The following is a 9,456-nucleotide window of genomic DNA, read 5'->3' on the forward strand; positions in this document are numbered from 1 at the left end:
ACAGGGACTTCCACACTGAAGAGGACAAAGGTCTTAGAGGAGTAGCACAGGGTTTATCAAAAAGCGACCTCCTCTGCTTCATGGCTACAGACCCTTGTAAGAGACTGGATGTTATTCCAGAAGTTGTTGAATTCAGAAGAAAGCTACTACACTAGACTGTTGTCATTGTTACATGTCAGAAACTTTTCTTCTAGCAGACATGATATGACATAGAGGGAGCACAGAAGAAGATCCTTTCCCACAAGATAAAGAGAATTCCATTGAGAGCTAACAGTGCCTAAGATGGATAATATAAATCATCTTTCAGATTTTAGTGTCTTTTTAGGCATGCTACTCTGAAAAGAACCTGGAACTATCTGAAACCAGGAGGCCATTCTGCTATCTACTTGGACCTGTGAAAATAAAGACTTCTAAAAATACTTTCTCACCCATTTCAAGAAACATCTTTTTTTCTCATGTGTGATAGTCTGATTATGCTACCTCTTTATCATTTAAATCTTACCATTAAGTGAGCTGATATATCACTTGTGCTCTATTTGGAAGTCTTCTTAACCTACAGTGCTTGCATTATCTTCTTTGAAAATCACAAATATGACATGCAAGGTCATAAAAAGATATTTTGGTACTAAGAGGTCCAGTGACATTAAGACGTGACTTTGACACCTTCTCCTCAACAGCTCTCTTAAAACAGATTTCTGAAAAATAGAAGCTCATGGCTCAGATGCAGCAGGAAGCTCAGGTCAGAAACTGCTACTCCTAGCAAGGCGTGGCACTAAACTGACTTCTGTTTTGCCTTTGTAGATGATAAGTCTCAGGTTTTGGGCTTTCAAAGCTTTGAGCTAGGAATCAGGAGTTACTGTTTCTCACTTGTTTCTTCCATTTGGTTTCAAAGAAGCAGGAAGGATCCACGTTCCTCTTATCCCAGGCTCCAGTTGTTACAGTAATACACCAGTTTCTCAGAGCAACATGAAATGAAACAGGCTATAGACTGGTTTAGTTGCTCAGTTGTACTGATAAAGTTATCTCACATAGCTTTTGACACTGGCAAATATGTAATTCTGCTAGCTAACCTGCAGGTTAGCTGCAAAGCTAAGTAAGAATGGTTTCTAGTACTAAAAAGCACAGAGGACTGAATGAATAAGTGAAAGAAATTACTTACCTTTACTATGGAGGTAACAAGAAATTAAAATTGGCTAATAATACAGTTCATTTTATTATGGAATAATAATAATTTAATTGTGGCATACCAGTTTATACTCACCCAGTTGTGCAATGGATTTTGAAACTGCCTTGGAATAGCTTACTTCATCAGATAATTTCTTTTTTTGAAATGGTAACCTGAAAAATGAAATTTAAAAATATTACAACTATGCTTAAAACACTGCAGAAGAACACATTAATCAAGTCACTAGGAAAGCTCAATAGTTTTTTCTCTTGTTCCTTGACATTTTTTGCAAATAAGGACACTTTTCCTAGGACAAATATATCCTTCGCAGTGTTGATTCTAGACTGAAAAGTCCATAATCTGGCAATTAGTGGTACATGTTCATAGACAATATCTCCGTAATTCATATTCGATACAATAAAAAACAGTGAATAAACAGATGTCATTTAAATGTGGAAGATTAAATACTGGAATCTAGGCACTATCAGGCTATTGTAGAGCTAGACTATGCATAGACATGTGCAGAGGTGCAAAAAAAGGATCATATACCCTGGGCAAACCTCTTGAAATAGATAAAAATAAAACCAATAAACTGACTCCAAATAGCCCAATGACAAATATGTTTTTAAAAACAGGATAGTAAGAGATATTCAATAACACTTGGAAAATAAATTTAACATAAACATGTAAGTGCTAAAAATTCTCCAACAGTAAACATTAGAATATTATGCTAAGGTCTCTGCAGCTCAGTGTAGAACCAGCTTTCCGGTAGGTTAACCTCTGTAAACACAGTCAGAGAAAAAGAAAGGCGAGAGCAAATAATGGAATAAATGGGGGGGAGGGGGGAAGAAACAGCCATTGAAAGAAGTGGGAAGAAGACATGTAAACAGAAGCAGTTATGAAAGAGTGGAAAATTTTACTACAGAAGTTCTAGTATCTGAAAGAAAATTTTAAATAATAGCCCCTCCCTCTAGTTACAGGCTTCTCTTTGTCATATGAAGCAGCAGTGAATTGTGGTGGAATTTCCATAGTGCAGAAATTGAAGCAAAATCCAAGGGCGCAATCTTCCAACATATATCCATTGCAAAACCCGTGATTATTGCTGAACTGCTTTAAGAGACAAAAAGCCTTACTCACAACTACATTTTATCGACTTTATACACTCAATCTCAGTTTTGTCTCCCTTCTGCCAAAGAAAAAGAAACTTCGTGATGTCCTTTCGCATTCTCCACTGTGTGGCAGCAGAGGAAAGCAGTACAGTGCTCGGGGAAATAAAAATACTCAGCTGAGAAGTTCTATGCTTATTAAAGCTAACAGCTGAGAGGAAGGTATGCAAAAACCTGTTTGAATATCTGGTTTCTATGTGACTCGTTTTCTGTCTGGCATAATTTTTCCCTTCCTTACTCTCTCCAATTATAATTAAATACAGGAGTAACTATAGTTACAAGCATTCTGTAAGGAACTTTATATTAAACTGTTGAGGAGGAGAAAACTATTGACAAGTGTGGATAACACCTAAACTCTATTCTATAAATATAGTATGACAATGGAGATGACCAGAAGTTCATGCAATATATTTTTCAAGTAATTATAAATTCCAAATCCTCGGATTGTTGTGGTTCTTTCTCTTCTGCAATACGGCTTGTTATTTCATAAAGCTTATCTTCAGGCATTAAAGTGTCTTTACCTCAGATTTTTAAACTCAGGGAGTTTGTTTGAAATGGCAAAACATACCTCAGCAGGACTTGGCTGCTGAATCTTTTGAGGCCAGCAGTCCCAGAACAACTTACTCAGGCAGTAAGACACCTTGGGGAATTGCTTCCAAGCAAGCTGGGGACAATCACAACACAGTTTTGAATACGTAATAGGTAGCTTCAGAGATACTGAACTGCTAAAATGGGTCCGGTCCCTCTTTCATGCCAACAGAAATTAGACTCAAGGAAAACACAGTTCATGAAAACGAAGGGATGATACAATAGATGCCTTGCAGATCTAGAAGCCTTGTCGATCAATGCTGTATGGATATGCCAGTTGCCCTAGAAAACGTATGAACATGTTAATAAATGTTTCAATCTCTAAAAGAAGGGCTGAAATACTTACCCACATAATTCAATAAGTTCACATAAAGGCTCAGTAAAAGCTTCCTGTTCATTCATTTTTTCTGCACACAGCTTAAGAATTTCGATAATTTGTGCTAAATCCTTAAGGGGCTTTTAATTTAAAGTTAAGGAAATCAGATTGACTGTACTGCTGTGGAACAGAAGCAGAAGTTGAAAACTGTATTCCTCATACTTCAAAGACAAAACCAAGAAAAAACAAGGCCAGTGCTTTAACAAAATTAGATGTCTAAAATGAGCACATGAGTCAATACTTTGGCTTTTTGAAGCAGCATTACTTTTACCCAAGTACAATTCTCACAAATCTGATTTAGATTTCTGATCAGCTAAACTCACTGCAAGTTCAGCACTGAATACCTAAAAATACAAAAAAATTTTATATCTCAGTGTCAGATTTACCTATCTAAATTCTGAGATAGCCTTGAGGTATTTTAAATTCTTTCCCACTGTAATCCCAAGTGATTGAAAATCTGGACCCAAACACATATTTAGATTATCTAAATTACAATAGAGGCACAAGATCAAAACTGAATAATAGCGAGACTGAGAAGTTACTACCAATCTACTGATCCGTGGAAACTGCCTGTAAATACTTAGCCATAACTCAATTGTGAAGTAATGTGATAGCTTTTCACTTTTTCACTGTGGCATTTAGCTGAACTATATGATATTAATTATGTTTTTCCTTATGTCTACATGCTCCCTAGTACTTCTGATTACTTGAAGCCTTTCTATTTGTACCGTAAATATGAAAAAAAGTTTCAGATAAATTAATCTGACTTTATTTTTCTTTCAAATATCTCCTCACTGATAGTCATTGCAATTTCATCTGCTGCTTCTTAAGTAATGACAATTATTATGCTTGTCTATTCTGAGTTGGAAGTACACTAATTAGATTTTGAACACTTTCAACCACTGTACAGGTGAGATCCCTCTACCGAATTTTGGAGCAAACTAATCTAGCATCCAAGAATCTTGCTAACCTACCAACCTTGGGTATGTATGCACAAGAAGCCCAATGATGAGAATGTATGTGGAGCACCACTGCTCCCCATGTGGAAGCACGGCACATCACAAAATGCTTTGCTGAAAAGTCAAGAGTATTACCATATAACACCATGACTTCAGAATTCTACAGTGGCAAAGGATACAAGCCCATTTTCAAAATGCTTGACTACCTTCTTGAGAGTTTTCAGCTGCTCTTTTTCCAAATCTTTCTTAAGTAAAAGAACGAAAAGCAGGTTTTAATTGCAGCTCACCTTAGAACATTAAATGATTATGTTTATCCCCTTTTAAGTTTAAATGAAAGTGGAAACGAGATTAAAGAATCACAAGACACAATGAAATTCTGAAAGTGCTTTGCAGCAGGATTAGTTCCTTGATGAAGCCTCATTTCTAAGTATGGAGTCTGGACTCTTGTAACTGAAGAGGCTTTTTAAAAACTCTTTTGTTCAAATGTGTCTTAAATTCTTTGGGATTCTGTGAAAGACAACTATGAAAACCAAACCTATGTCATACATGACATGGATGTGTAAAAACGTAGATCTAAGCGGCTTAGAGTCGGAGCTCTGCCACCACTGGAAAAGTCTGCAAATTCAAACTGAAAACAACTGAAATGAGGATATGTCAGTCAGGGTGTGTCAGTGATATGCAGCATTCATTCCAGCCCCTCTGAGTACTTCCATGCTGGGCAAGAGCACTGCAACTTGAGGCAGGCCAGAAAGTTGTTTCAGGAATCTACAAGCCCAGAATCCTAAGGGCATTTTATCATATATCTTGCACTCTTTAGAGAAGCAGTAAAACAGTATGGTTCAGCACATTTTTCTTCAGTCAGTAAGTTTATTCTATCAAGCTCTATCAAAAGAAGGTGGAAAGACACAAACTACTTCTCTGTGGGAAACTAACTTAAACTGTGGTGTTTGATCAAGTTCTTGTTTTAAGAATATAAATTATTAGGTTTTTAGATCAAAAGTAACTGATGGCTTAGTGAATTTAGTTTGCCAAATCTTTTTGTGGAGACCAAAAGGTCTGTGGAAGTCCACGCAATACTGCTCTCTTGTGTGCGTAGACAGTCATATTTGTTCTTCAGCTCTGAACTTCATGTCTATCTCCTTCCCTTAAAATCACCTCCCTGGATAAATGTTAGCAGTTAACGTGGAGAATTACATGAATTCCTGACATACTTTCAGTAACTCTGAATGTATTTATGTTTCTTAGCTGTAGGTTAAACTCTCAGTTAAGCCACAAATTTTGCAGGTCTATTTTTTAAATGTGCATGCTTTTGTCTTTTGTTTGTTGTAAGTGTCTGTGTGAGGAAATACTGCCATTTACACACATACCATTTTTTAAATATAGAAACATGACTGATACCAGTCCGTATTACAACGACCACCTCTAGAAGGGTTCGAACACCAGAGCAGATACTTCAGCTTTGTGCTCTGCAGGCCCAGCCCCCGGCGCCATCTGGTGTGTTTGGGGTGGGTGCTGAAGGAACTGTACGGACCATTATCCTAAGCCCCATTCCTACCTGTGCAAGTGAAATAACGAGGTGTCACGCTTACTTACTGAGCCTGAATCTTCCAGTAGTTTGATGACGTGGTTCAAATCCACTGATCTTAACTGTCCATCCTGGAAAAGTCACACTTTTTAACTTTTTTTTTTTTTTTTTTTTTTTTAAGACCGTGCTTTAAAATAGCTTAAACCTTGAAATGTGAAAGCGCCGCGTTGAACCGACACGACCCCGCCCTCGGGCGGGTAACGCCGGCTGTGTGCAGCACAGACCGGGGCCTGTTCTCAGCCCGCCGCAGCGGCCAAGACAAGCGGGGCCGGGCCGGGGCAGGGGCTGCCGAGCCGGGGCAGGGCGGGCCGGGCCGGGCCGGGCCAGCGCCTCTCGGCCGGCGGTGGCTGCGGGTGACTCCTGGCCGCGGGGGAGCTCACCTGGACGGCGGCGGCGGGCGAGGCGTTCATGCGCCGCTCCCCGCCGCAGCGAGAGGGGCCCGAAGCCGGCGATAGAACCGGGGAGCGGGCCGGGGGGCGAGAGGGCGCCCGTGAGGCGGGGGGCTCGGCCACGGCCAGGGAGGACATGGTGCCGAACCGCCGCCCGCCCGCGGCCGCAGCGCGGCCCGGCGCCGTTGCCATGGCAGCGGGGCGGCGCCACCTCCCAGCGCCGGGGCCCGGGCCCAGGCCCGCGGCGGCCTCGCCCGCGTCACCCCGCCCGCTGAGCCGGGCCGGCGCCGCCTGCCGGCACCCCCCGGGCGGCGGGAGCCCCGCCCGCTGGGCGCCCCGGCCCCCCGCCGCCTGCAGGCCCCTGGCTCCCGGCCTCGTCCCAGCGCTACAGCCCTGCGCCCCGCCCGCCATGCCATTTCGTGTCCTGTTACACAACGTTTCCTCAGCGAGAAAGTAACCTCCCCAGCTCCGCGCAGCGCAAGGGCTGCGCATGTCCCTGGCTGGGGAGCTGGAAGAGAGAGGCTGGTCGGCCCCTAACTCCTGACCGTGAAAAAACACGCCACGAGAGAAAGCGTGGCCTTTCTGGTTGCTCAGTTGTCACCCGCAGGCTGGCTGCGAGCGCAGCTGCTCCTGTGGGGACCCCCGCACCCCTCACGGGCCTGTGGCCACCCTCGGAAATGCTGCCTCCAGGAGGGAAGCGTGGCTGAGCCCACCAACACCGAACCGCCTGGGAACACGAGGACCTGTGTGGCGTCATGCCTGGAGGAGGAGAGCTGGGTGTCCAGAAGCGGCTGCAGCAGGTGATGCCTCATGTTGCGGTCACAGGTCACCTCAGCTGCCTTTCTCAGGATTTGGACAGATACAGCTTTGGATAGGCACATATCCCAGGTTTTTGAATACAGGCACTGTGGATACCAACCTCAGTCTTCATTAACAAATCATTTTTAATCCTGTAATTCCGAAGAAACACTGGAATACGTGAATAAATTTATTAACTGCTAAGATAGCTGTTTGAATCTCCAGATGGCTTTTGCAGGAAAAGAAGTGATTGATAACAGAAATGGGAAGGAAAACTTTATGGCTCTGCTGATAACCAAGACAGTTCTTATTTTCATTCTTCCTAGCTTGCATGCTACACCCCTCCCATTTCATTCCTGCATTCTTCAGGAGTAGTATGCATATCATTTTAGTACCCACATATGCTGTACAGTTCTCCTTCCATCAAAGAGAACACACACAAAACGACATGTACCCGTCCACACTCTGCATTTTGTAGAAGTTCATCCCGTATACAACTCCAAAATGACAGCAAAAATACAGCCTAGCATAGAATGGGCCTCTAACTTGGAAAATGTGATGACTGCTCTGACACCCATAACATCCTGACCTGCATTCATAGGAGCACAGGTCATGCAAGGGCAGGCCCTATAGGGTGTCACAGTGCAGTGCATCCACCTGAGGTGACAATGCAGCTGCCAGTCTTGGAGCTGGTGCTTGATGCTTTTCATCCATTCATGTACACACATCTCTCCGTGCCTCTAACCATTTTACTAGCCCTTCCATGTTCTGTTTAAACATCTGTTCCTGTGAACATTCTCACTGGCTGCCTTATATCTGGGCCTACATTGGATGGAACAAGATTTCCTATGAAGCATTTGAGATTAATTGTAATGGCGATGCTTATAGGTCTGCAGTTAGTGCTGAACAAACTGGATTACATACTTTTTCCTTTGTGCTCTGATATTTATATGTTGTATGTATTCAAAGTTTTTAAGCTTATGAAAAAAAAGTGCTAAAGCTTACTTTTTTTTGTGGCTTAATTGGTTTTAAGTTCTGTCACTTGTGTTTTGAATGACAAATGTATAGGGAACATACCTAAATTGGGCAACTTAGTCTGTAAATTATAAGCTTAGGTCACATGCCGTTTGTTGGCTGACTGTTCCAAAGATCATATTGCAAAGCTCCATTTGCTCACTGTGCACCTTCTTCATAAATGAAGCTTTTAAAAATTGGGATGAAAGCCACACTGTGCAAGTCTGACTACAGGGATTCTGTGCCCTTGGCAAATGGCAAATGTTGATCCTCAAAAACCTGCAACCAACTGAAAATATTTACTTAAAGAGTTTTCTGCCCCTAACAGGCTTACTGTATTTTCATCACATCTACCTTTTCTGTTGGTAACAAATTACCCTGAGACATCAAGGCTATAGTACCTTACTTCTCAGTGTATTAATTCACAAGTATTAAAAGTCTTAAAAATGCTAAGATATACATTTAAAAAGTAGACGATGTAGAGAGGATTTCTGTTCTCACTTAGGATAAACTCTTGGTGTGAAGCGACATTTCAGCAAACTCTATTCTTGATGTAAAGTTAAATTTCATAAAACTACAGGACTGCATGTAGGACATAGCTGTGCATCAGATCAAGGTTCCATATCTAGGCCTGCCATTAATCTCCTGTTGACTTTGCTGAGTGAATTATTTCCTGTATCACTCTGTATCTAGTGTCTTACAAATTGGGTTGCAAGCTTTTGAAGGATGATTATTCGGTACAGGATACACTTTCATGTGCGGCAGTGGGGGTCTTCAGCATTAATCAAGTCATGTCCTTTCCTTGGCCATATTGAACCTGTAGACTTTTTCCAAAGCCACCTGCACTGCTAAACTGGTGAGCATCCAATGTAACACTGAACTCTTTATGGTACAGAAGTTCAAGTCCTTCTAAGAATCAGTCTGCTGACTCCTTGTTTTCCTTTCATTCTCATTTCTTTTTTTGGTCAGTAGGAAGGGGAAAAAGAAGTAGGGGTGTACGAACAGGAAAGTGCAGAACTGTCCTGCCAGACCTCCTGTGTTTGGTATCCACAGAAAAAAGAAGATCTGTGAAGTGGCTGTCAGTAGACTTAACCTTAAGCCTGTAAAGTCAACAGAGCTTCCAACATCTGGATTTACCTGCCTATACTATAAAAATACAGTGCTCCAGTCATTGGGTGGTATGGATTTGAGGGGGACTTTCACACTGATCTTTGGTGTTGTAAGGAAAAGTAGTAAGTCACAGTAGACAGAACTTACACTTTTGTACTGTACAAGGTACAGCTGGACAAAGGTATAAGTTTGGGACCCCAGCTGCTAGCATAGTATCAACACTCAGTAAAACAAGCACTATGATATGGAGAAACAGGGTGAGATTTTTAAAAAAAAGGTAAAAAAACCCCTTCAAGGACCAAAACA

The 9,456-nt window shown here is 41.9% G+C and overlaps 1 protein-coding gene across 1 annotated transcript in view; it reads right to left on the reverse strand.

The window, feature by feature from the left end:
- LOC101923722 (GTP-binding protein 10) overlaps positions 1-6,381 on the reverse strand; it is a 59,702-nt gene extending 53,321 nt beyond the window's left edge. Inside the window, exons 1-5 of the mRNA XM_027777738.2 lie at positions 6,220-6,381; positions 5,848-5,910; positions 4,434-4,499; positions 3,266-3,375; positions 1,262-1,338 (exon numbers count right to left, since the gene is read on the reverse strand). Of these exons, the coding sequence (XP_027633539.2) occupies positions 1,262-1,338; positions 3,266-3,375; positions 4,434-4,499; positions 5,848-5,910; positions 6,220-6,366 (463 nt within the window). The 5' untranslated portion in view covers positions 6,367-6,381. The remainder of the gene's footprint in view (positions 1-1,261; positions 1,339-3,265; positions 3,376-4,433; positions 4,500-5,847; positions 5,911-6,219) is intronic.
- Positions 6,382-9,456: the final 3,075 nt, after the last annotated feature.

This window comes from Falco peregrinus, chromosome 5, assembly GCF_023634155.1.
Source record: "Falco peregrinus isolate bFalPer1 chromosome 5, bFalPer1.pri, whole genome shotgun sequence".
NCBI classification, from domain to species: domain Eukaryota; kingdom Metazoa; phylum Chordata; class Aves; order Falconiformes; family Falconidae; genus Falco; species Falco peregrinus.